The following is a 27,556-nucleotide window of genomic DNA, read 5'->3' on the forward strand; positions in this document are numbered from 1 at the left end:
TAGGAGGCTGACGTGGAAAACGGGGTGAATACGTCTCAGGGTTTTGGGGAGAGTCAGCTCCACAGTGACAGGATTAATGATCCGGGCAATGGGAGAGGGTCCAATGTACTTGGCACTGAGCTTATGGCAAGGTCGGGTGGACCATAAGTTTTTAGTGGAAAGGTATACTAAGTCACCGACCTGGAATTCTTTGCTGGGAGAGCGGTGTTTATCTGCTTGCTCCTTATATTTGCGTTTGGCTCTTTCCAGATTGCTTACCAGCCAGGGCCAAGTAGTACGGAGGGTGTGTGTCCATGAGGCTATATCGGAACCCTCCCCCCCCCTCAGGCATCCCCACCGGAGCAAGAGGGCCGAAGTCTTGACCGTATACAGCATAGAAAGGGCTAAAGCCCGTAGATTGATGGACAGCATTATTGTATGCATATTCTGCAAATGGCAATAGTTCTACCCAGTCATCTTGGTGGTAATTTACATAACAACGTAAATAACATTCTAACACAGCATTAACACGTTCTGTTTGCCCATCCATCTGGGGATGGTAAGCACTTGACAACCCTTGTTCTATTCCCACCAGTTTAAGGAATGCCTTCCAGAATTTAGCCACAAAACTACTTCCGCGGTCGCAAATTATCTTGCGCGGATTCGAATGTAATCGGACCACATGTGACATGAAGAGACGGGCTAACTTGGGAGCGGAGGGAATACCTGCACACGGAATCAGATGTACCTGTTTGGAAAATAAGTCAGTAACAACCCAAAGTACTGTTTTTCCCCCACTAAGGGGGAGATCTGTCATGAAATCCATGGCAATCACTTCCCAGGGTCTGCTGGGTGTTTCCAGTGGTTGCAGCAACCCTGGGGTTTTGCCTTGAGAACGTTTGACCGTGGCACAAATGGGGCAACTGCGAATAAAGGAGTCCACATCAGAACGCATTCCCCCCCACCAAAATTGTCTGCACAACAAATGAAGAGTTTTTAGAAACCCAAAGTGTCCTGCAGTTTTAGCTCCATGGGCTAACTGTAGTACTTCACGTCGAAGTCTTTTTGGCACGTACAGTTTTGAGTCTTTGTACCAATAGCCCCCTTTTTCAAGTACACCTTGGGTCAATGTTTGGGCAGTGCGTTCGGCTAGGCACTGAGACCGCAGGGAGCCCAGGAAGCTATTGGAGATGGTTACCCCTTCTCCTTTCGTAGAAATGGGTGATTCCGGAGTTGGTGGAGGGGGAGGGAGCGGTTGCTGCGGAGCGCTGGAAATTGGTGGCGCCTGGAGCGGCTGTCGCGGAGCGCTGGAAATCGGCGGCACAAGGGGGGCAGGCGAGGGAGCCTGCTGGTTTGGGCTGGCTACCTTGTCGGCTATGGCATGGTTCTCTTGCCGGTGTCGAGTTTGAGCTCGGGTCTGCACGGCTAGCAGGGGTAGGGCTTCCCTTTGCGCCGGGGTAAATAAAGAGTCTGTTGGGCGATCACGTTTTATTGGATATTGAGGCAACCGGGATAGGGCGTCTGCAAGCACATTCTGTTTCCCGGGCACATGTTTGAGAACGAAATGGAATTGAGCAAAGAAATCTGCCCAACGTTGTTGTTTCGCGGATAATTTATGGGTCCCCGTGAGGGCAGCTAGATTTTTGTGATCGGTCCAAACTTCAAAGGGGATCCCGGTCCCCTCCAGAAATTGCCTCCACAGCGTCAGGGCATGGTGGACGGCTGATGCTTCCTTTCCCCAAATGGGCCAGTTTAGTTGGGAATGTTCAAACTTCTTGGAGAAGTAAGCACAGGGGTGCAGGAGACCGTCCGGTCCTCTCTGGAGTAGCCCCCCCCCTTGGCTACGTCGGATGCATCGACCTGCACAATAAACATTTGGTTCGGATCTGGGTGCTGCAGGACCGGTTCAGAAGTGAAAAGCCGTTTGAGGGCTACAAAGGCGGCTTGGCATTGATCAGTCCACAGTATTTTGGCGGAGGGCAACGTTGCAGAAACCCCTTTACCCTTCGTTTTCAGGAGGTCAGTGATTGGCAGTGCTACTTGAGCGAAGTTGGGGATGAAACCGCGATAGAAATTAGCAAAACCCAGAAATTGCTGTACCTGCTTGCGGGTGGAGGGCGGAGTCCAGTCCAGCACCGATTGGACTTTGGCAGGGTCCATGCTCCGATGGGAAATTATGTATCCCAAGAATGTTATCTGCTCTGGGTGGAATTCGCATTTAGACAGTTTCGCATAAAGCTGCTGGTTACGCAGCTGTTGTAACACTTCTCTGACCAGAGCAACATGCTCTTCCATGGTTTTTGAATAAATAAGGATATCATCCAAATAAACCACCATGCTGCGGTACAGCAAATCATCGAGGATTTCATTAATGAGTTGCATGAAGACCCCCGGGGCCCCTTTCAACCCGAAAGGCATCACAAGAAATTCATACATTCCGAAACAGCTAGAGAAGGCGGTGAGGGGTTCGTCTCCTTCGCGGATACGAACACGATAATAAGCTTCCACTAAGTCCAACTTGGAGAAAACGCGACCCTCCTGTAATAGTCCCATAATATCTGAAATCAACGGTATAGGATAGGCGTTGGCTTGGGTAACTGCATTAAGTTTTCGAAAGTCAATGCATAAACGCAGGTCACCCTCCTTTTTCCGGACAAAGAATGCAGGGGCTGAGTTGGGAGCATTCGATGGCCGAATGAACCCTCAAGCAAGATTTTTATCCAAAAAGTCATGTAACACAGCGCGTTCGGAAACGCTCATGGAGTAAATCTTGCTCTTAGTCAATTGCACAGTCAGTGGCATGGTGGGGGAGCAAGGTGTCACATTCCTTAATATCAAAGACGTCTGCAAAGTCCTTGTATGCTTTAGGCAAAGACGGTGGTGCTGTGGCATCGGAGGTTAAAGACGTTACTGCGACTTCTTGTCGGTGTAGTGCGCACATAGGATTGGTAAAGGTGATTGTATCCGTTTCCCAATCTATATAAGGACTATGGCCTTTAAACCAATTAATTCCTAGGACAACTTCAAACCGGATGGGGGCTATAGTGAAGTCTATTTGTTCCCAATGGGAACCTATGCCCATCGCTACTCCCCATGTGCGATGATCGACTGGTCCCCCCTTAAAAGGGCTTCCATCCATCTGGGCGAATTGGACGGGAGCGGGTAGCGCTTCGGACTTGACTTTGAGAGCTGCAAATGTGGCTTCACTAATTAAAGTGCGACCGCAGCCAGAGTCAATGAGTGCCTTGACAGGTAGTTGGGGGCCCCCTTTATAGTGTTGTAACACTGCGTCCACATAAACAGTGGTTTCCACTTCACTCACCTTGACGGGAGCTTTGGGTTTTGCAGGAGATTCCGCAAGGGTCTGTGGAGACGCTCCACTCACCACAGACCGAAACCGTTTTTTGACAGATCAAGAGGGGTTTCCAGGTTTAGTGCTGGAGCATTCCATTGGTCCTCGTCAGAAGAAGGAGAGTTGTCCCCCACTGGGGCACTTGTAATCCGAGACCCTGTGGGGTCGCTAGGTGCAGGAAGGTTAGTCGATTCCTCAACGTGAAGTGCAAAAAGTGTGGGTCGTCCCGGCGCTGCGCTGCGGGTGGCCGCGGTGCCTCTGTGTTGAGGTCGTCCTCGAACTCGGAGTGGCACGCTGGGGCGGATGGTCTCCGGTCGTTGAGGGCAAGTTGCTGCAAAATGGCCCAATTCCCCGCACACGAGGCAAGCTCCCCTCTGGAACCTTGTTTCGCGATCTTGAGGTGGTCGCGTCGATTTCCGCAGGCTGGGGAGCGGCGCTCTTGATGGGGCCTTTTGGGCATTCTTATCCTTGTGTCTTTGGCGGACCAGGGATATGAAACGCCGGCGGCTTTCAACTTCCTCCGCCAGTAAAATCCAATCTTCGAGGGTATTGGGATCACCTCGCATATATGACCAGTTCAAAATGTCAAGGTGTAAGGCTTCCCTGAAGTAGTGGATTAGGGTGGCTTCCGGCCAGTCCACTATTTTACTGGCTAGTCTCTGAAATTCGTCTGCAAATTCTCGAACCGGAGAAGAGCCTTGCCTAAGTTGTAGAAGTTCTGCCTTGGCTCGTTCTCCTATAAAGGGGTCTTCGAACCGTCTCCGCAAGGCAGTCATGAAATTATCGAGGGAGCGGATCGATCGAGACCGAATGTCGAATTGGAGGACCATCCAATCAGCTGCTTTCCCCGTCAGTAGAGAAGCTACAAAACGGACTCGGCTATCTTCCATGGGAAAGAAGTGCCCCTGTTCTCGCATATAACTGTCTACTTGATGTAGGAAACAGGGTAGAGTCTCAAGCGAGCCGTCATAGGTCGTCTTCAATCGGGGTTGCTTCCATGGTCCAGGTTGTCCCGGTTGCATGGGTGCCCCAAGAGCTGGGGCGACTGGCGCTCCGGGGATCGGTGGTTGAACGGGGAGGTTAGCTGGTGGTTGAGCGGGTACCACCGGCTGAACTGGTGCGGTGGGCCCCGGGGGGATGGGCTGTGCCGGAGTTACTTGCGCCTGCTGTAAATGTTCGTTTTCTTGGAGCAAACATTGCATTTGTTCTTGGAGACGGTCTACACGATCATATAATTCCCGGTTCTGCGCTCGCAGCAAGTGCACCTCGTCCTCAGATCCCCCCGTACGGTGTGCCCGGCTGGACCGGAAGCCCATGGCCCAGTGGGAGCTGTCTCTATACAAATCCTCCTCGTCAGAATTGTCGGATCCCCGAAACCGTTCTGCGAGGCGCCGTGCGCGTTGGGTGGTGCGGGACGGGGCAAAAGCCGGGGAAAATGTTGGTCTCCACGAGGGGTCGGTTTGACCGGGGTCCTTGGGGTGTACAGTCGCCCGTGCTCGTTCCGCATCCCGTGCGGCTTGAGCTTTGGCCGCCTCTTCCGCCGCTGCCGCCGCTTCTCTGTCCGCGAGGGTTTGAGTGGTTTCAAGTTTCAAGGCAACATCAGCGGTCACAAGCGGTAAAAGTTCCTTCTCTAAGAGGGCGAGGAGCGGTTCAGACTCCCCACCCAACAGCGGTTGAATCTGGACCGCAAGCGCAGGAGCATTATCCCCGAAAGTTGGGGTCAGCAATTGTGATAAAGTGGCGACCGTGGTATCTTTGGTGAGATCCACAAATAGAAGCACTGTTTGGATAGCGATCCGTTTCACTTCTGCTTGACAGTCGGCTGCATTCGGCACCAAAGAGAAACCTGCCGGTGCGGCTCCCGCCATGGCTCCTGTTGAGTGAGTTTCACGGATAATGAGTTTATCCAACAAGCCGGTTAGTATTTGTAAATCCTCCGCTGCTAGTTGGGCATCGTCCACTAACCGATCAAGGACTTGGAGGTCTAAACAGGTGTTGGTATCCTCAGCATCAGACATCCAAGGAAAAGTCACTAGAGAACGCCATTGGGACTGTAGTAATCCATTAAGGCGACCAACTTCTGTGCTAGTCCTGCTCAGCTCGGCTACCACGTCCCGGAAAAGATTGGGGTCGTCACCTTCCAGGGTTGGTCCGGACACCTGTAGTCTGGGGATCACAACCAGCTGGTTTGAGACGGCTCACATAGGGCGCCGTCCCCTGTGGGATCACTCGGAGAGCGCTTCCCTCGCTCCCATCCGAGTGACCGGCGAACCCTCCTGGGCTCCAGCCGGACGGATGAAAGTAGAAAGATGATTGAGAGATAGCAGTCACAATGTCAGCTCTTGGTCCCTCGAACCAGAAACCACAACGGAGACAGTCAGGTCCAAAGAAGATGGCTTTACTGGTCAAATAGGTATTACAGAGCATGAAGAGAAAGGTGACAGCTATGGGGCTGCCTTTGCTGGACTTTGGTATTATAGATGCCCAGAAGGGGTGAGAGATTACATATTGACAACAAAGTAAGTTCCCAGACCTTCAAACAGAAAGTGTCAGGCATAACAGTTGAGAGAGAGAGCCCTGAGAAAGAGCAACTTCAAACGGAAAACAACTTCAAACAGAAAGTGGCAGGCATAACAGCTCTCGCAACCTTGGCTGCGGTTCAGTAGGGATAACATTCCTTGAGTCAGGATGGAAGAGCAAACAACACTGATATGCCTGACAGGGGGTCTGAGACTAAAGCCGAGGCTGACGGAGGTGCAACAGCTACCTCGAGATGGTGTTGATCGCAATTAGGATCGGAGAATTTTATAGTTCCAACCCCCCAGTCAATACAAGGGCTGTGCCCTTTGAGCCAGTTAATTCCCAATACCACGTCGTATCTGATAGGGGCTATGGTAAAGTCAATTTGTTCCCAGTGGTGGCCGACGCCCATTGCCAACTCACGAGTGCGACGATCCACTGGAGCCCCTTTAAAGTCGCTGCCATCCATCTGGGCGAACTGGATGGGAGCTGGCAGGGGCTCTGACTTGGCTTTGAGTGCTTTGAAAGTGGTCTCTTTGATCAGGGAGCAGGCTTTAACTTGTAACTGGGGTCCCCCCTAATGGCGCTGTAACAGTACATCCACATACACAGTCTCTTCGACCTCACTCACCTTCACCGGAGCATTGGGTTTTGCAGGAGTAGCTGCGAGGGTCCGCGGTGTCGCTCCACTCACCACAGACCCTGCCCGTTTTTTGACAGATCCAGAGGAGATTCGAGATTCAAAGCAGGGGAGTCCCAGTCCCTGTCCTCATCCGAAGATGGCGAGTTGTCCCCAAGTGGAGCACTTGTCCCCAAGTGGGGCTCTCAGCAGCCTGTCAGCTTGTCATCCAAGTCCCGTGAAAAACATCTTTATCCAGGAGAGGCTGTAGGTCATCAACAATACATTGATGTGATTTGAGTTGAGAACTCAGATGACACCCAGTGGCATTCTGTTGTTCCCTCCTTTGGGTGTGTCTTGTAGCAGGCTGGCTCTGGCTACCAGTCTGGAGAGCCAGCGTGGTGCAGTGGTTAAGAGCAGTGGACTCTAATCTGGAAAACCGGGTTTGATTCCCCGCTCCTCCACATGAGTTGGAGACTCTAATCTGGAGAAGCAGGTTCGATTCCCCACACCTCCACATGAAGGCAGGTGGGTGACCTTGGGCTAGTCACAGTTTGCTCTGAACTCTCTCAGCCTCACCTACTTCACAAGGTGTCTGTTGTGGGGAGAGGAAGAGAAAGGAAATTGTAAACTGGTTTGATTCTCCTTGAAAGGTAGAGAAAATTGGCACATAAAAACCAACTCTTCTTCTTCTTCTTCTTCTGCTGCTGCTGCTGCTTCTGCTTCTTCTGCTTCTTTGTTTCTGCTTCTGCTTCTGCTTTTGCTTCTTCATTGGGACAGTACTATAATCCCAAAAATGCTTTTCGTAAATCCTCCACCTGAGAATCCCTGTCTGAGGGATCGAATAAAATGCAACTGTGGTGCACTGCTTGATTGTTGCCTGTGGACTGCTTTATATGTTCTGGGTGGTTGCTGGAAGCATGTGAGCATGTTTGGTGGTTTTCAGTATCAGGCTGTGCTTATCGCTCCATTGCACCATTTCATAGTGGTCTAAATGAAATGTACTTGTTGCAAAATATTGTCGAAGGCTTTCACTGTCAGAGTTCATTGGTTCTTGTAGGTTATCCGGGCTGTGTAACCGTGGTCTTGGAATTTTCTTTCCTGACGTTTCGCCAGCAACTGTGGCAGGCATCTTCAGAGTAGTAACACTGAAGGACACAGAGAGACACTGTCCTTCAGTGTTACTACTCTGAAGATGCCTGCCACAGTTGCTGGCGAAACGTCAGGAAAGAAAATTCCAAGACCACGGTTACACAGCCCGGATAACCTACAAGAACCAATGTACTTGTTGCGTTGACTGGTCCATGCTGAGGTTGATGTCGGGGTGAGAATAGTTGAATCTCGATGGAATCTCTTGAGAGCTACCTTCCCATGTGTCCAGATTATGAAAATATCACCAGTAAATCTTAACTATGGAGGAGCAGTTAATGGACAGGGGCTGAAGAGACTTGAAGTGAGCCATGAAAACGTTTGTATGCCATGGTGCCATGCGGGTGTCCGTAGCTGTGCCATTAATCTGAAGACATAAAACCATTATCAATTTCAAAGACTGACACGATTTCCAGGGTGTAAGCTTTCGGGAGTCAAAGCTCACGATGACTTTGACAAAGGAAGCTTTGACTCTCAGAAGCACATACTCTGGAAACCTTGTTGCTCTCTAAGGTGCTACTGGACTCCAGGTAATAGCTGGAGATCTCCTGCTATTACAACTGATCTCCAGCCGATAGAGATCAGCTTCCCTGGAGAAAATGGCCGCTTTGGCAATTGGACTCTATGGCATTGAAGTCCCTCCCCTCTCTAAACCCCGTCTCCCTTAGGCTCCACCCCAAAAATCTTCAGGTATTTCCCAATCTGGAGCTGGCAACCCTAACGACTACCTGCCTGAAACTATTTTCTTGCTATGGAAGAGCTTCTATGTGTTCTATATTGTTAGATACAAATGCCAGCTTGGTATGTGGCAAAGCTGTTATTTTGCTATGAATATGGTCATATTTCATCAGATGCAATTTGCATATGCAATATGACTATATGCGCCAACCCAACAAGGCCTTAATTCCCCCTTTTCTGTTATTTGAAAGTTCCTCCCTCAGAAAGCTTCATGCACAGAAACATGTGGGGCATGCACCATCATACTTGTTTGGGTGGAGGTTATCATAAGAACATAAGAAAGGCCATGCTGGATCAGCCCAAGTCCCATCAGGTCCAGCAGTAGGGTTGCCAGGTCCCTCTCCACCACCAGCGGGAAAGTTTGTGGGCGGAGCCTGAGGAGTGGGGTTTGGGGAGCGGAGGGACTTCAATGCCATAGAGTTCAATTGCCAAAGCTGCCATTTTCTCTAGGTGAACTGATCTCTATCGGCTGGAGATCAGTTGAATTAGCAGATCTCCTGCTACTACCTGGCAGTTAAGCAACCAAAATAAACACCTCTGTACTACTACCAATGGTAAGGAAATGAGTACAGGAAAAGCTGATGCTCTAAAGTCAATCACAATAACAAATCATTCACAAAATTATCACAACATGGTGTATTAAGTGCAGTGAGAGACATACAACATACAAATCTATATACAATCCTATGTTAACAATCCTAAAAGGTACAAGTCTCAGAAATTCAACTATGAGAAGTCTTCATAGAAGAATGACGAGGGAGCGTGATATACATAGTCCCATAAAGAAGAGTGACTCTTCTATGAAGATTTTTCTACATATTTGGATACTTGTACCTTTATGGGACTATTTATATCACGCTCCCTTGTCATTCTTCTATGAAGACTTCTCATAGTTGAATTTCTGAGACTTGTACCTTTTAGGATTGTTAACATAGGATTGTATACAGATTTGTATGTTGTATGTCTCTCACTGCACTTAATACACCATGTTGTGATAATTTTGTGAATGATTTGTTATTGTGATTGACTTTAGAGCATCAGCTTTTCCTGTACTCACTACCTGGCAGTTGGCAACCCTATACAGCAGTCTGTTCACACAGTGGCCAACCAGGTGTCCCTAGGAAGCCCACAAACAAGATGACTGCAGCAGCATTATCGCACACCTAAGATGGTATTGTATGTGCATGCACACACTGAAGGATGCACAATACAGTTGCCATCTCCAGGTTGGGAAATTTGGGGGTGGAGCCTAGGAGGGGACTTCAGCAGGGTATTTCGGCATAGAGCCTGGCCTCCAGAGCAGCTCTTTTCTCCAGGTGAACTGATCACTGTAGTCTGGTGATCAGGTATAATTCCAGGGGACCGTCAAGCGTCACCTGGAGGTTGGCAACCCGGATGCATGAGTAAAATACACATGCGTGCAGGACATTCTCCTAATTATTCCTACCACACCTACACCTTCCACAGCCAATAGGAGGTGGTTGATGCGCATCAGACATCTGACGACTATAAATGTGCCAAGTTGGGAATAGTTGCCCTACGTTTGCTGTGCTTTAAATTGTCCTTCCTAATAATTGGGTATGACCTGAGGTGAAAAAATCAGTGTTTTTATGCTCCCTCTCCTCAATATGATATTCACAGAAGGATGTGAACTATCCATGATTCATTTGTATTTGTACCCCACCAGTCCCTGTTATTATTCTGCTTGGGTTACCTGCACATAGGAATTTTAATTCTAAAAATGAGGAAATGGGACAGTATTATATCCATGCATTGAAGGGGTTCCTCTTTAAAGGATTCCAACTGGAATGGGAAGGACTCAGGCATTTTAAAAGGGGTTCTGGACCCAAGCTGGCTATATATTTGAAATGAATTTAAAATCCTAGAGAATAATCCCGAAAAAGGAGGAGTGGTTGGAGAAATTAGTGGAGGGCATTTGTCTGTGTAAACTAACCTGTCCATTATGCAGCCAAATGTCTGGAAAGTTTGAAAAAGGGGATGTTTTTCTATCCAGAATGATAAGTGAAGTTTGAGCTTGTATAATTTGGTGTCGATGGCCGTTCTGTATTCAGTAATTTGAATTTTAGATCCTGGTTTGTATTTGTATTTTTTTAAACGTAATAAAACTTTTTAAATAAAATAAAATCCCAGAGAGGTTTAAATGATATATTTATTTATCACGTATTTATTCAGCCTTTCCCTCAAGGTACAGCAGTGTACATAAAGGTTACTTCATGTTATCTTTGCAACAACCCTGTGGGGTGGGATAGACTGAGAATCATCCAGTGAGCCTCGTTACTGAGTGGGTATTAAAACGAGGCCTTCCTGATCCAAGACCGACACTTACTATACCACACTACTGTGATGATCAACATAGATGAGCTAAACAACAAAAAATTCACAAATTAGCAAGAGTTGTTCTTCACAAGATGTGGCGCTCCACTTGCCTTCTTGATCAATTTTCACACAGCTCTTCGCTCCCTTAGGGCTGCTTGGTTCCCCAGGTGCCCAGTTAGAGTACCCGGCAGAAATGTGGCCAAGGTACGCTGTTTTGCTGTGCCTCTTTGCCACATTGACCAGGGCATTGTTCTCAGCCTCATTCTGAGGAGCAGGTACGTAGCCCCTTGCTTGGATGCAGGTGCGGTTTGCGGTGTCAAAGTTGCCTTCGTGTCCGTTGGTCACGAATAATCTTTCACTGCCACTTCCAAAAGAGCGGGCTGGAAACACAGAATGCAAGCGTTATCGTTCTAGGATCTTACAAAGTATGTGTGTGTAAAGTGCTGTCAAGTCGCAGCCAATTTATGGTGACCCCGTAGGGGTTTCAAGGCAAGAAACGTTCAGAGATGGCATGTCATTGCCTCCCTTTGCATAGCAACTTCAGAATTCCTTGGTGGTCTCCCATCCAAATACTAACTAGGGCTACATAGGGTTGCCAGGTCCCTCTTTGCCACCGGTGGGAGGTTTTTGGGGTGGAGCCTGAGGAGGGTGGGGTTGGAGGAAGGGAGGGACTTCAATGCCATAGAGTCCAGTTGCCAAAGCGGCCATTTTCTCCAGGGGAACTGATCTTTATTGGCTGGATATCAGTTGTAATAGCAGGAGATCTCCTGCTAGTACCTGGAGGCTGGCAATCCTACTAAGGACTGACCCTGTTTCATTGCTGAGATCTGATGAGATCAGGCTAGCCTCGGCCATCCAGGATATGTCCTTGCAAAGTATAGCTGAGCTTTAAAAACAAGACTTCTGATCCCACCCCCACAAAAAACCCAGGGATATTCAATAAAAAGTATGGGAAGTTTAGTACTGTATCTGTTGAGACAGGCGAGAAGATAGACGGAGGAGGTTTTAACACATATTTGTAAATACCACACAATTAATCCAGCATTTAAAGCTTAAAAATGAGATTCGACAATGACAATTTTAATGTAGAAAATATCAATATGTCTAATTCTGAACAAAGCCCATAGAATGCAGATCAAAAAGTCTGCATAACAGGGCCAGGTTCAGATAAAGGGGATTTTTCTGTAAGCCTAGGACAGCTCCCCCCCCAGGCTTACATAGATACCGTATATACTCGCGTATAAGCCGAGTTTTTCAGCCCAAAAAAAGGGCTGAAAAAGCTGAACTCGGCTTATACGCGGGTCAATACGGTAGGGTAGGGTAGGGGGGAGGAGGGAACTTATCGCCATCACCGCCGCCGCGCCCGGGAGCCTTCCTCCGGCCGGCAGGAACCTGGAGGGGCCGGCAGGAGGCCCCTGCCGGCCGCGCCGCCGCCGCCCACGCGCCCAGGCACATTCTTTTAGCCGGCAGGGACCTTCCTGGGTCGGCAGGAGGCCCCTGCCGGCCGCGCCACCGCCTCTCAGGCGCTCGGGCGCCTTCCTCCTGCCGGCAGGGGCCTTCCTGGGCTGGCAGGAGGCCCCTGCCGGCCGCGCTGCCGCCACCCACGCGCCCAGGCGCCTTCCTCCGGCCGGCAGGAGCCTGGAGGGGCCTCCTGCTGGCCCAGGAAGGCCGCGCCGCCGCCGCCGCCTAGCCGCGTCTCCCGGTAAGTAGGGGGTTCAGGGGCTCTTCCCCCTCCCCCCCTTGGATGGCACTGGGGTCGGGGTGGGTTGGGGTGGGTCGGGAGGGCCCGGGAGGCCGGCGGGAGGGTGACCAGGGGCAGGGGCCCTGCTCTCTAAAATGGCGGCCGCCATTTTAGAGCGCAGCATTGCCGGTAAAGGGAATTTCTTATTGACCCTCAGCTTATACGCGGGTCAATACGAAATTCCCTTTTCTGGCCTCAAATTTGGGGGGTCGGCTTATACTCGGGTCGGCTTATACCTGAGTATATACGGTATCCAAAAACTAAAAGAAAAGGTGAGGGGAGCTTAAAATTTTCCCAAACAAGGAGAATACTGCCCAAGATCTTGTAAAACCCCAGCAAAACTGAATACTTTCAGCTTGCAAGGGCATGGAAAGCTGTGACTCGAAGGAAGTGGAAGCAGTAAAAGTGGATGGAAATCTGCAAGGAGGGCAAGAAAAGGGAAAGGGAAAGTAGTGAGGGGAACCAGTAGGGGTAATGATATCCCCCCCAGTGAGTCTCACAAGGTCCAGCTTTCAATGTTATATTAGTGATCATCATAGAATCATAGAGTTGGAAGTGTCCATAGAGGTCATCTAGTCCAACCCCCTACTCAATGCAGGATCAGCCTAGAGCATCCCTGCTAGTGTTTGTCCAGTCTCTGCTTACAGACTACCAGTACGGGGGAGCTCACCCCCTCCCTAGGTAGCTGATTCCACTGTCGAACAACTCTTACTGTAAAAAAAGGTTTTCCCTAATATCCAGCCAGTACTTCTCCACCTGCAATTTAAAGCCATTATTGTGAGTCTTATGATCCTCTGCTGCCAACAGGAACAGCTCCCTGCCCTCCTCTAAGTGACAAATACTTAAAGAGAGCAATCATGACCAATCACCACTTTGGGGTTAGGAAGCAATTTTCCTCCAGGCCAGATTGGCCAGGGATCCTAGAGGGTTTTTTTTTTTTTTTTGCCTTCCTCTGGCATGGAGTAGGGGTCACTGGGGGAGTGGAGTGGTGGTTTGTGAATTTCATGCATTGTGCCAGGAGGTTCGACTAGATGACCCTTGAGGTCACTTCCAGCTCTATGTTTCTATGTTTAAATAATAAATCAGAACATCAGTGCAGGGCCAGTTCATAGTATTTTGCCACCCCAAGCAAGATCCACCCATCCACTCCCAACTCTGTTCCCTTAGAACCCTTCCCCTTAGGAACACAGTCCCTGTTGACATAGTTCCATTCATCATGATACACCTGGGTCTGCATCCCTGCTAGCCAGGTCCAAGCTGCTGGTCATAAGAACATAAGAAAAGCCCCGCTGGATCAGGCCAAGGTCCATCAAGTCCAGTATTCTGTTCACACACTGGCCAACCAGGGGCCACAAGCAAGACGACTGCAGCAGCATTATCCTGCCTGCGTTCCACAGCACTTAATGTAAAAGGCAGGTGCTGGCTCATCTGATCCTGGAGAGAATAGATATGCATCATGACTAGTATCCCTTTTTTGGTCGTATGGGTGCAGAAAGAGATGCCATTTACTTGCCATGCCACTGATGGTTGGAAGCAAATCCCTGCAGTACATTATGAAGGCCTTCCTCATTGTGCTTCCCCAACCAGTTGCTGGGGTGGGCTGGCCAGCAACATGGTTTTCATTGGTAGTTCCTTGGAAAATTAATAGGGTCTCCTCTCTCATAATACCAGTAAACCTAGTAAACGTCGGGATGTGACGTCACCCCATGGGTCAGGAATGACCCGGTGCTTGCACAGGGGACCTTTACCTTTTAAGAGCCATTTAAAATAGGCCAGCCACCACTTAACATGAGGCTGAATGAAAATTGAGAAAAAGTTTTATCTGAGTCTGAAGATAGGATCCCAGGAGCAAACGCCAAACTTCCATCTCACTTACCATGGTGGACAGCAAAGAAAGCAGAACTAAGCGTCTTCACCTCTTGAGACAAAGCGTCTAGCCGTGCAGTCAAGCTCTGCAGTACTGAAAGGGAAAACAAAATCATTTTCATGGGGATACGTAAAGCAGAGAGTACAGTTCTCTGAGTTCAATGCACGTAGCATGTGCAATAGGATAAGATACATGCATGCAGCATGTGCAATAGCTTAAGAATTCTTCGCACCTGTAGACATCTCAATAGGCTATTAAGCATTAATTATATCAAACTTTTCTTAGAATTTCTGATTTACTGTGAGAAGCGAGCACATTTTTTCTCCTCACTTTATTTATGTCTGCCCAAGTGTAACTGTATGAAGAAATTTTAGGTCAGTGTACCATCTAGCTTGGTATTATCTACTCTACTGGGCAAAAACTCTCCTAGACAGCCAGTATGGTGTAGTGGTTAAGAGCAGTGGACTCTAATCTGGAGGAGAAGAAGAAGCAGAAGAAGCAGAAGCAGAAGAGTGGGCTTTTATATGCCGACTTTCTCTATCACTTAAGGAAGAATCAAACGAGCTTACAATCCCCTCCCCCTCCCCACAACAGACACCCTGTGAGGTAGGTGGGGCTGAGAGAGCTCTAAGAGAGCTGTGACTAGCCCAGGATCACACAGCAGACTTTCATGTGGGGGAGTGGGCAAACCAACCTGGTTCACCAGATTAGAGTCCACCGCTCCAAACCACTGCTCTTAACCATGACACCACGCTGGCTCTCTACACCCCACCTTGATCGATTCCCCACTCCTCCACATGAGACTCTAATCTGATGAAACAGGTTTGTTTGCCCACTCCCCCACATGAAAGTCTGCTGTGTGATCCTGGGCTAGTCACAGTTCTTTCTGAATTCTCTCAGACCCACCTACCTCACAAGGCGTGTGTTGTGGGGAGAGGAACGGAAGGTGATTGTAAGCCGGTTTGAGACTTCTTAAAGGTAGAGAAAATCGGGATATAAAAACCAACTCTTCTTCTACTTTTTCTTCATCATCATATCAGGTCACCCTACAATTTTGCCCAGCCTTCTTGGTTTATACACTGAATATTTTTATGTATTGAGGAATGTGCAGTCATGTGAGCTTCCTCCTACAACCAGAAGAGGTCCAATCCAAAACCAGGGTTAGCTCCTAGCCTGCTGTTTTTTTTTTTCATTTTAAGCAGAGATCTTCCCAAGTACGCCTCCCTGAGATTAATTTTATCTGGCTGTTTTATAATTTTATTTGGAACTGCTTTACCATTATAGCTATGGTCTCACCTCAGGTTCAAACATTGACATACCTTGATGGCAACATTCTGGTTTCTGTTGTTGCGGTGGACTGGCCAGAGATGTTCCGAGAACAAGAGCACTGAATGCGAAGAACAGAAGCATCTTTCAGATGGTTTTACCTATTTTTAAAAAAGGGCATGGTACAGTTATCTATCCGTGCTTAGCAATGGTCCCTGATCTGAGCCAAGGTTTTGAAGATGGTTCCCAACAACCTTCTCCAGTTCTGTCTGGTTCCTGCCATGTGTTTTTGATCGTGAAAACCTGCCTCCAGCTCTACATTTCACTTGCTACAGACATTTATGCTCTCACTCCACAAATGAACAAAACACCCAAAATGATTGTTAAAGGGTTTTGTTTTATGTTAGAGACGGTTCCATTAATTCTGTGACTACAAATGCTTTGAGGAGCGGCCTTTCGGGCCTCCAGATACTTAGTGGACTATTCAGTCAACACAAAACACTGGCTAAGTTCCCATGGTTTTGCTAAGTAGACAAAAAAGAGTTCAGCACATACTTAACTCTCCATTTGAAATCCAAGGAACTCACAAATGTTTTTCCTTATCTAGAATTATTAATCAAATTTTTTTCCTGGTATCTAATTTGCTGCTGTTTTAATTTTCATGACCAGTGCTATTACATTCCTAATATATTTTTCTGCTTTTAATCAACAAATTAGCCTTTTCTCTTTTTGCAAGTTACTTGTGCTCTCTAAGAAAGCATAAAATTATAATGATAATCATATTTTAAAACAGGTATTTCTTTATCACATTTGCATTAATCTTGGAGAGGCAAAAATTATCGTCGCCAGGGTTTATTTGGTGCATATATCACACCCAAATGAAAATTTGCAAACCTACCACACACCTTTGTTTAATATCTTGGGCTTGGGCCAATCATTAACTGTACTTTAGGCATTTAGAAGTAACACTGAACCATGGTTAAAGAAAACAAACCATGGTTAAATGTTAGATCTTCATAAGCCAGTGTAACTGAACATAAGGAAATGGCATTCCACAAAGCATTCAATGGAATCAAATATGGAAGAATGGCATGTATGGCTTGAAGTGTAGCTATCTGCTTCATAAATCCTATATTGCATGCAGATAGGACATTCTAACTTAGATGGCTCTTAGCCATTGTACTTTTTCTGGCAGAAAGAAGAAAATACAGTCAGATTGTTATTTCAGCCACTTACTTTGCAACTTTAAACTGCTGCTGTTCTTCTGGATGAGGGTCTTTGAGTCTAATTTGTGCAGCCTCCTTCACCTTTTTATAAGGGTGTATTGCCCAATATGAGGACTACACACATTGGTTGCTCAAACAAACCCTTCCCTCTTACTGTAAATGACATCTCTGTGTTGTAAACAATGTGGCCTTTTCACCATTAATGGTCACATAATGTTTCAGAAATTCTGATTCATCGGGGAAAACCCAGAACCACAAGGAAGGAAACATGGGGAAATGGGAAGACACATGCAAAAACGTACCTGATTTCTCAACGCGATGCAATTCAGACTTGATTTCTCCCTGTACAAACTAGCCTGTTAACAGATAGACTGAATAAACACCAAATTTCTCAATCTGGGAGCGTAAGCCAATGTCAACAGGCCACACAGGAAGGGAGAAAGAAAGAAGGGGGAGATGGCAGATGGCCAGTCTTAGATCCTTCTGAGCCAGAGATCTGCCAGGACCCACGAAGGGCCAGACCAAATGATTTTGCGGGCCTTATATGGCGCCCGGGCCTGACGTTCCCCACCCCTGGACTAGAAGATCCTGGAGGTTTGGTAACCAGTGCTAATCAGTATATAGTTATTGCTGTGTTCCGTATGGAAAAATACCAAAATAATGAACAAAATTTACAACTAAACCTTGCTGGCTTTTACTGGATGTTGTATATACTTCATACAAACCTATACTTTATAATAATAATGGCTCAATAGTTATCTAGGTAAAATAATAAATTATTTCTAAACCCATGTTAATAACTGGATATATTACCTTAGCTTTTGCGCTGCATTGCAGTCTGCAAGATGATTTTAGTCTATTCCATTCTCACCTTCGTTTTACTAGTAACTGGATCTAGTTAGCAGGTGTGGCTCAATAGCCTAATTGTATAAATATATAAATATTATTTGGGCACTTTAGGCTGAAGAAGCCATTATTGGTGAAAGCGTCTATTACCAGTAAGATGTTTTCATTTGATTGCTAAGTGCCAACTTGGTCACCATTGGAGTTATTCCGCAGCTCTTCTGCTAGCGGTTTGAGACGTCCGCTCAGACTCATGTAAAGAGAAAGAAGGACATTGCTTCCTCATATACACGGACCAGCTCCTACAAAGACTGTTACCACATTTGAAAGTCATAGGACTTGGGAAATTTTTGACATAGATTTTTGTACATAGCATTGCATCGACTTTGTATTTATGTTTCTCAATCTGAAGACTGGTCACTTGTAGATATTATTGCACTGTTTTTGTACTGTTTGTCTCTCCATTGAATATATGCTTAGAAACGGAGCCGAGTTTCGATAGTTTTTCTTAACCACTTTGTATCGCATAGTGACTACTTTTGGTATAACCTCCAGGTACTAGCTGGAGATCTCCTGCTATTACAACTGATCTCCAGCCAATAGAGATCAGTTCACCTGGAGAAAAAGGGCGCTTTGGCAATTGGACTCTATGGCATTGAAGTCCCATCCCCAAACCCTGCCTTCCCTAGTGCCCCCTGGCACCACACTGGGGACCCCGACATAGATGGTGGATAGACAGCAAGCACAGAGACAAAGGAATGGCTACAGCCTGTGATGACGCAAATCCTTCCCTACCCTACTGTAATCCTGGATGGACAGCCCCACTAAAATTGGGCCTCTTAAGAACCACTGCTCTTATATACTTTTAACACGTCTGTTACCAAAGATGTGTAAGCCCTTGGCCCAATTCGAACCAAAAACCACATCAGAGACAGTCAGGTCCAAAGAAGCTGGTTTTTACTGGTCAAAATAGGTTAACAGAGCATAAAGGAAAAGGTGACAGCAATGGCTTTTGCTGACTTGTACTTGGTAATATAAAAGTATGAAAAAAAGCAAGAGATTATAGAACACAAACAGCGCTGTGGTTCACACAGCTTCAAAGGCGTTTAGGTATGCATAACAATCCTTGAGTCTGATCAGTGAGAAAACGAAAACAACTGGGATACAGGCCTAACAAGATGGCTGTCTCAGATGTAGGGTTGCCAACCTCCCGGTTGTAGCTGGAGATCTCCTACTACTACAACTGATCCCCAGCCGATGGACCTCAGTTCATCTGGAGAAAATGGCTGCTGTGGCGATTGGACTCTATGGCATTGAAGACCCTCCCCAAACCCTGACCTCCTCAGGCTCCACCCCAAAAATCTCCAGGTATTTCCCAACCCAGAGCTGACAACCCTACTGTTTCCCCTCAATCTCATATATAATAGCCATGGTTACTGGTTTTTTTTTTTAAACAGGACTTATTTTTCTGTGGCTGGAAATCTATTTATGGGTCTCTAGGATGAGATTTAGACTGGGATGTGTGTCATTTTTCTTGGTGTTTGGCCACCCTCTTTAAAAATGGACACCAAGTCATTTGAGAGGAATAAATGGCAATACGTTAGTACTCAAGACAAGGCTTTTAAATTACTTAATCCTCTAAATTATACTGTCTTTTGATGAGCCCCAGCCAAAGTACTGTCATCTCTAAGCCTTTAAAAGTGCAAAAAAATATCACATCTTGAACAATCTTTCGGGTAACACCATAGAACTATCTGTATGATTTGTACAGCTATTATTAAAAAGGATTAAAAGTGACATGGCGGAAATAAATGACAAAACTTCTCATGGGAAACAAGTATCCTTATAGTTTCATGCACACACCCAGCTAACTCTCTTTGTCTGTAATAGATGAAACCAGACTACCATCGTCCATTGTACATTCTCATGTTGGGCATCATATTCATATACTTTGCAACCACCTGGCCTGAACTGACTTCTGAAATGTCTTATTAAATAAACCATAATAGCTTCCTTAAAAAAGAAAGAAAGAATATTTATTGTCGCAATGATAAAATCCAAAACCCAAAGCCATGTCATACCTTTTATTAGTAGGGTTACCAACCTCCAGGTGTTGGCTGGAGATCTTCCGCTATTACAACAGATCTCCAGGCGAAAAGAGAGCACCTGGAGAAAATGGCCGCTTTGGAAGGTGGACTCTATGGCATTACACCCCATTGAAGTCTCTCCCTTCCTCAAACTTCATCCTTCTCAGGCTCCACCCCAAAATCTCCAGATAGTTCCCAACTCATAGATGACAGTAGTAATCCCAGGAGACCTCCAGCCAATACCTGGAGCCACAGCCATTGGTATATAGGTGCGTAGGTAGGGTTGCCAGGTCTCTCTTTGCCACCAGTGGGAAGTTTTGGGGGCAGAGCCTGAGGAGGGCAGGGTTTGGGGAGGGGAGGGACTTCAATGCCATAGAGCCCAATTGCCAAAGCAGCCATTTTCTCCAGGTGAACTGATCTCTATCGGCTGGAAATTAGTTGTAATAGCAGATCTCCAGCTAGTACCTGGAGGTTGCCAACCTTATGCATAGGCCAACTAAGAACCTCCATTTTGAGGCTCTGAAAATGGCTCCATAATTTGTGTCAGACACTCCACTGTGCAGTGCACAGTGCTGTGCACTGAAGGCTGTGCAGTGCACTGGGCTGTGCAGTGCACTGAAGGCTCCAAATTTGATTATTAAGCTCCTTGGTCATGTTGTAGGGTTGCCAACTCCAGGCTGGGAAATGCCTGGAGATTTTGGGAAATGCTGGGAAATGCTTGGAGCCTAGGGAGGGTGGGGTTTGGGGAGGGAGGGATCTCAATATACTACAATGCTAGGGTTCCCAGGTCCCTCTTCTCAACTGGCGGGAGATTTTGGGGGTGGAACCTGAGGAGGGCAGGGTGTAGGGAGGGGAGGGACTTCAATGCCATAGAGTTCAATTGCCAAAGCTGCCATTTTTCTCCAGGTGAACTGATCTCTCATCATCATCATCATCATTTGTTTATTACGGTCAAAGACCAGCTTGCACAAAAAGAAATATCATAAATAATCAAAAACAAAATGTCTGAAATTTGCTCAAATAAAACGTAAGTTTAGTTACATCAACTCTTGGTAAAATAGTCTGTTTAACATGAAAAGTCATTATGACAGCTTCTTCTGCCTTATAGCGCATGCCCTGGCACAGAATCTCACAACCTGATAGGTAATATCTTTAACAGAATCATCTAATAATAAAAGTAGTATAGCTAACTCCGTCTCTATCTGGGAAGCTAGCCAAAATGGATCAATGAGTGTTTTACGTATGTCCTGATAAAATGGGCAGTGTAATAGAACATGTTCAACTGTTTCCACCATCCCAGATTGACATGGACAGAGGTGAAATTCGTAAGGGAGACGGGCATATCTCCCATTGAACTGATCTCTTATCGGCTGGAGATCAGTTGAATTAGCAGGAGATCTCCTGCTACTACCTGGCAGTTGGCAACCCTATACAATACCGTAGAGTCCACTGTGGTAGAGTCTCCTAGGGAGCTGATCTCTGTAGTCTGGAGATCAGTTTTCATTCCAGGAGATCTCCAAGCCCCACCTGGAGGCTGGTAACCCTAGTTCATGTATCATCTAGTTCTGGCCATCGTTACTGCTGGTACGCATGAAGAGCAGACACAGGATTCAGGACTGACTAGTTACACAGGAAAGAAAAAAAGTCCCTAGACACTGCCATCCTTCAGGGGAGAATAATTTACAGGCCTGAATAAACACTATGCAGAGATTTTCTCATTTTGCAAACCCGTAAAAGTACAACCCATGATTATAAAAATTAAAAGGATTATTATAAAAATGATAATAAAAATAAAATATGCCATTGTGTATTATGAAATCCAACCAGATTTACTCATTACTGGGCTGTGGCTCAGTGGTAGAGCCTCTGCTCGGCATACAGAAGGTCCCAGGTTCAATCCCCGACATCTCCAGTTAAAGGGACTAGGCAAGAAGGTGACGTGAAAGACCTCTGCCTGAGAACCTGGAGAGCCGCTGCCAGTTTGAGTAGACAATACTGACTTTGATGGACCAAGGGTCTGATTCAGTGTAAGGCCGCTTTACATGTTAATGTGTTCAAAAAGGAGTCCTGAGACACAATAAATGTTAACAGATTTATTGATCCATTTTTGTGGGCTGAATCCCGTTTGCTCATGAAAGCTGATGCTTCAAGAAATCTTGTTGATCTTGAAGATGCCACTGATCACCTCTCCATTTTTCATTGCTACAAACTGCTAATCTGATGAATCGGACTGTTATCACTATAGTGTTTGAATTCAATTGGAGACATTACATAACACGGCTTAAAGCATTTTTTTGTTTAAAATAACCCAACGACATGAAATAGGAAACCATTCATTTAGGATTAATGATTTTTCTTTTCTTTTCTGAGAACTGACATTAAAAAAAAAGTGCTTCCGAAATCTCTGGCAATATGAGCCATTCCCAAAATCAAAAGTTTTCAAATCTTGCTTAACAATACTCTGTGTCTTCCCTTTCCCAACCTTTGTACATAAATATTTGCGGTGGTGCCCGTGGGTTTTTGAGAATGAAGTCAGGCGAGGTTCCGTGCACAAGAGACCTTCCACTAATAATTTCATACATGGGCTCCGTGTGAAGGGGTGTAATTTGCAACAGCAGGGTTCCGTTCTAATAGGAAGGAGGGCCAAAATTTCCACACAGGCCAGAATCCACCCACAGAGAATATTGGATTGCAAAATTACAGCAAAAACTGGCACCATTTTGAGTAAGGATCAGCCAATGTTCCCTCGTTTGTTTCTGTTCTTTCTACTAGTGGGAACAAAACATCACAGACCATTTTGTTCTCGCTCCGGAATTGCTCCGAACAATATTAGACTGGCAGGGCAGTTTCCCAATAGGACTGAATTTCTGAGATTTAGGGCTTAAAGAACAGTGACTTTTCCAACTCTCCCTCTGCCTCAATCTTGTAGTTAGACTCACGAAGCCTAGAAATTAGAGGAAAACTGTCCGATAGCTAGGGTTGCCAGCTCCAGGATGGGAAATACCTGGACATTTTTGGGGCGGAGCCTAGAAGGGTGGGGTTTGAGTAGGGGAGGGACTTCAATGACATAGTCCAATTGCCAAAGTGGTCATTTTCTCCAGGGGAACTGATCTCTATCGGCTGGAGATCAGTTGTAATAGCAGGAGATCTGCAGCTATTACCTGGAGGTTGGCAACCCTAGTTGCCAGGTCCCTCTTCTCCACCGGCAGGAGGTTTTGGGGCAGAGCCTGAGGAGGGCGGGGTTTGGGGTGGGGAGGGACTTCAATGCCATAGAGCCCAATTGCCAAAGTGGCGATTTTCTCCAGGGGAACTGATCTCTGCCCACTTGGAGGGACAGAGGGACCTGGCAACCCTAGTGGGAACAGACTGCTGGACTTGATGGGCCTTGATCTGATCCAGCATGGCCTTTCTTATGTTCTTATGTGGAAATTTTTAACTGTAAGTGATTGCTATGGAGTAGCACCTCCAAGTTAACACAGGATACTTACCTGGAAGAGTGATGGACCTTGTATTATGAACACCTGCAAAGAAAGAAAAAAAACATATATTTAGAAATGAGATGTTGCTAAATTTTTAACATAGAGCCTATGACTAGGAGTCATTCCTTTGAACTGCAAGGGTGCAGTCAGGTAAGAAATATATTTCACAGGTTTTATTAAGGGGGAGGTGCTGCATGTAATAAGATATAGGACGTCATGGTGTTAATTAATTTTCTAGAATATTAATACATGGTCTGAAGAAGCTAATTATACACAACGCGAAACAAGAGGCAACCGGGATCTTGTTACATCTTTGTATGCTGTATATGAATATTGAATGGATCCACATTCAAAATACACAGCTTTTTACAGCCAAAAGAGAAATATCGGCAGGAACGAGATTCCATCATTGTGATTGGACCAGTCCACATCACCTGACTGCGGAAGTGGTGCGGAGCACAGCTTTCCTCACAATATTGTCTTTATACTGCTTACTTGCGAGCAAGAACTTTGCTGCCGGCATTTCGTTGTTCCCGAGGGGTACTCATTTATGTTAAAGATTCTGAGAAGGTATTAAGTGTAATGAAGTAATTGTATAGTGAAGTTAAACTGTATTGGAACTTATAACCTTGCTGTTGTATAAATTGTTAAGACAAGTTAAGAAACTTTGGAAAGAAAAGAAAGAGAGAAATATATTTGAAAGGAAAAAGTTGTGGCAGTGTACTGAGATTTTTTTCTTAGGATTGCACAATTTTATATCAGTACACCTATTTATATAGTTATTACAATGGCCACATGGTTGGATACTTTTGCTTACAACGATAATGACAAAAACCGTATTTTGGATGGTGTTCCACCCCTTAGGGGAAATGACATGCCTACGGGTGAGGGCTTTGATAAGTTATATGTTTTAGCCAAGCGTGAGATTCGTACGGAATTGCATGCGTCCACCCTGAAAGAATATATTAAGGATAACATGATTCCCCGTGGACTTAGGATGAACAAAGCACCCACATTGTTTAGAGAAAATAATGAATTTAAAAAGAAATGGGTCACCATACTTAACAAATGTTCGTTGGACCTTATGATCCTTATTATAGAACAAGCGAATGAGGAAATAATTCTAATTAAAGAGGATGTTAAGAAGCAGGTGGAAAAGGTCAAGGATGAGTTTGATGCCTCTGGCTTTGCTATCAAATTTAAGCAGTTTGAAGAGGAACTTAAGAGTTATAAAGAGAATATCAGAGGGAATAAATTAAACAAACTTGCAAGGGACACCACGGATTATAAAAACAATCAGGTTTATCCGTGGGTAAATAATATCAAGAGAAACATTCCCCACTCGCCTGGGAGACGCAGACCCCAGTATAGAATGGGGCAATCATCTCGCTCTGATAGTGACTCGTCGAGTCTGTCTAGTAGAACCTCGCATAGATCATATGACTTGAGATCGCGCAACCAGGAAGGAAGATCTTATGTTCAGTATTTTCCCCAGCGTCGCAATCAGTACAATTAGTTATAAACATTTCAGATAAACAATTAACTAGGGATGAGATACGGATTCTAAATTTGGGACTAGGATTTGTTCCAAAGCCTAGATATTCATCATTTCAAACACGGATTGAAATTTATAAATTAATCAGACTCATAAAATTGAAAGAATTTTTTGGAGATGCCACCTATGAACAGTCTTTACCCTCCTTTAAAATAGAATCCACATTCATGCCTCCTAATCCAAGTAATCTGATTACAACCTTTCAAACTGTGATTCTTAAAGAAATAGAAAAGGCAGAGAAAAACTATTGGGGCTCTATGGAACCTAATTTTACAGTTAAGGATTGGAAAATAGTACATGACCTGGCTAATGATCCTAATTTAGTCATTAAACAAGCTGACAAAGGAGGAGGGACAGTGATTATGAACAGAAAAACATATTTGGATGAGGTTCAAAGGTTATTAAGTGATAAGGATTCATATAAAAAACTAGAAGGAGATCCTACCACAGAAATTATGCGAGTGATTCGCACTGTTGTTCAGAATGCATTAGCACAGGATGTGATTACAAAAAAATTAGCAGATCACCTCATTAATAAATTTCCCCGTGTTCCTGTTTTTTATTGTTTACCAAAAATGCATAAGAATGTTTTTCCTCCACCGGGACGCCCAATTGTGTCTGGTTCAGCATCAGCACTAGAACCATTAGCCCAATATCTAGAAAGTTTTTTGCATGGATTTTCTATTGAAACATGTTCTTATGTACAGGATACCAAACATTTCATATACAAAATAGAGGGACTGCAGGTTCCCAAAGGCTACATGCTGGCATCTATTGATGTCAATGCTTTGTATACAAGCATACCTTTGGAAGAGGTACTTGCAGTGATTGCAGAATTGCTGTCAACAAGGATAATACAGGAACCGCCCACTCATTTACTCATGGATTTTTTGGATTTGGTTTTTGAAAAGAATTATTTCAGATTTGATCAACAATATTATTTACAAATCAGAGGTGTTTCTATGGGCTCCTCTTGTGCCCCCTCAGTGGCCAATATTTTTATGATTTATTTTGAAAAAACGTTTATTTACAATAATGCGTTATATATACAAAATGTACACACATTTTTCAGATACATAGATGATATTTTTATTATTATTAAGGATCAGGAATCATACACAAAATTGTTAGAACATTTGAATACATGTCATGATACGATTAAATTTACAGGCACCATTTCCTCAAACATGGTTTCATTTTTAGATACAGAAGTATTTATTAATACAGAATTGAAATTGGCAGTACGTCCTTTTAAAAAGTCTACAGATAAAAATTCACTTTTACATTATGGTTCTTTTCATCCTTCTCACCTAAGAAACAGTCTTCCTTATGGCCAATTCATACGCTTGAAAAGAAATTCTACACGTGAACAAGACTTCATAATAGCTGCAAATGAATTGAAAACATATTTGGTAGATAGAGGTTATCCTAATTACATAGTGGATAGACCACTGGACAGAGCTAGAAATATTAATAGGAACAAACTATTGCAAAATAATATTAAAAAAGATCAGAAATCCCTATGTTTTGCTTTAACATACACACATTTAGCCCCCATTATTAAAAACATTATTTATAAAAATTGGAATATTGTTAGTGAGATACCTGGCTGTAGATATTTACCTAAAATTGGTCTTAAAAAAACACAGACAATCAAAGATAATTTAATTAGAACTGACATTAATAAGAGAAGAGTAGTTCAACCCATTTTGCGTGTGGACATTGTGTCCAGTGCCCTTTGTCACTACCTGTAAAGGAATTTGTATGTCAACAGTCAGGTATTCGATTTGAGTTAAAATCATTTACCAATTGTGAATCTAGGGGAATAATTTATATCATCAAATGTGTTTGTAATTTAATTTATGTCGGTAAAACCTTAAGATCTTTAAAATATAGGGTGGGTGAGCATCGTTCCAGAATAAGGAATAAAGTTTTGGACGCTCTCATGGTTCTCCACTTTCAAGAAAAGGGACATAGGGACACTGATTTACAGTTTTTTGCAATCTGGCAGTTGCAAAAAGGTCCCTATATTAATGCAGAAAGAATACTCTGTCAGCAAGAGGAGAGATTCATTTACTTGCTCCACTCTGTTCATCCTCATGGTTTAAATTCGGCTCTAGATCTATCCAGCTTTTTATGAAGGACACCAAAGGATTTTTTATGGTTTTTATACATTGTACATAATATAACTCAATCTATTTGTTTTATTAAATTATGTGGTGACACCCTTTCTTAAAATATAGCTACCAGCATGGTTTACAACACATATTTTTGTATTTATATATTTATATATTCATGTATTTATATATTTATGTATATTTATAATTATAACTGTATGTACATCTAGTGGGAATCAAGTTCCTTAGTAGGGCATTGAATTGAATACAATAGTAATGGTTAAAAATTTAACTGGAAGTGATTGCTATGGAGTAGCACCTCCAAGTTAACACAGGATACTTACCTGGAAGAGTGATGGACCTTGTATTATGAACACCTGTAAAGAAAGAAAAAAACGTATATTTAGAAATGAGATGTTGCTAAATTTTTAACATAGAGCCTATGACTAGGAGTCATTCCTTTGAACTGCAAGGGTGCAGTCAGGTAAGAAATATATTTCACAGGTTTTATTAAGGGGGAGGTGCTGCATGTAATAAGATATAGGATGTCATGGTGTTAATTAATTTTCTAGAATATTAATACATGGTCTGAAGAAGCTAATTATACACAACGCGAAACAAGAGGCAACCGGGATCTTTGTATGCTGTATATGAATATTGAATGGATCCACATTCAAAATA

At 44.8% G+C, this 27,556-nt stretch overlaps 1 protein-coding gene across 1 annotated transcript; it reads right to left on the reverse strand.

The window, feature by feature from the left end:
• Positions 1–10,739: 10,739 nt before the first annotated feature.
• Positions 10,740–16,841, reverse strand: LOC130478116 (phospholipase A2 inhibitor alpha-like protein). The gene is made up of 4 exons (XM_056850246.1): positions 16,805–16,841; positions 15,622–15,729; positions 14,312–14,395; positions 10,740–11,074 (listed from the first exon to the last, which is right to left on the reverse strand). The coding sequence occupies exons 2-4, from the start codon at positions 15,710–15,712 to the stop codon at positions 10,740–10,742; spliced, it is 510 nt and encodes a 169-aa protein (XP_056706224.1). The 5' UTR covers positions 15,713–15,729; positions 16,805–16,841.
• Between the last annotated feature and the right edge of the window lie 10,715 nt (positions 16,842–27,556).

Source organism: Euleptes europaea, chromosome 5, assembly GCF_029931775.1.
Source record: "Euleptes europaea isolate rEulEur1 chromosome 5, rEulEur1.hap1, whole genome shotgun sequence".
In the NCBI taxonomy this organism is placed as follows: Eukaryota; Metazoa; Chordata; class Lepidosauria; order Squamata; family Sphaerodactylidae; genus Euleptes; species Euleptes europaea.

Coding starts and splice junctions, on each gene's coding strand:
- LOC130478116 (XM_056850246.1), bottom strand. CDS start 15,712: ATGCTTCTGTTCTTCGCATTCAGTGCTCTTGTTCTCGGAACATCTCTG. Junction 14,396..15,621: donor ACCAGAATGTTGCCATCAAG/GTATGTCAATGT, acceptor TTTCCCTTTCAG/TACTGCAGAGCTTGACTGCA. Junction 11,075..14,311: donor TTTCTTTGCTGTCCACCATG/GTAAGTGAGATG, acceptor CTGTGTTTCCAG/CCCGCTCTTTTGGAAGTGGC.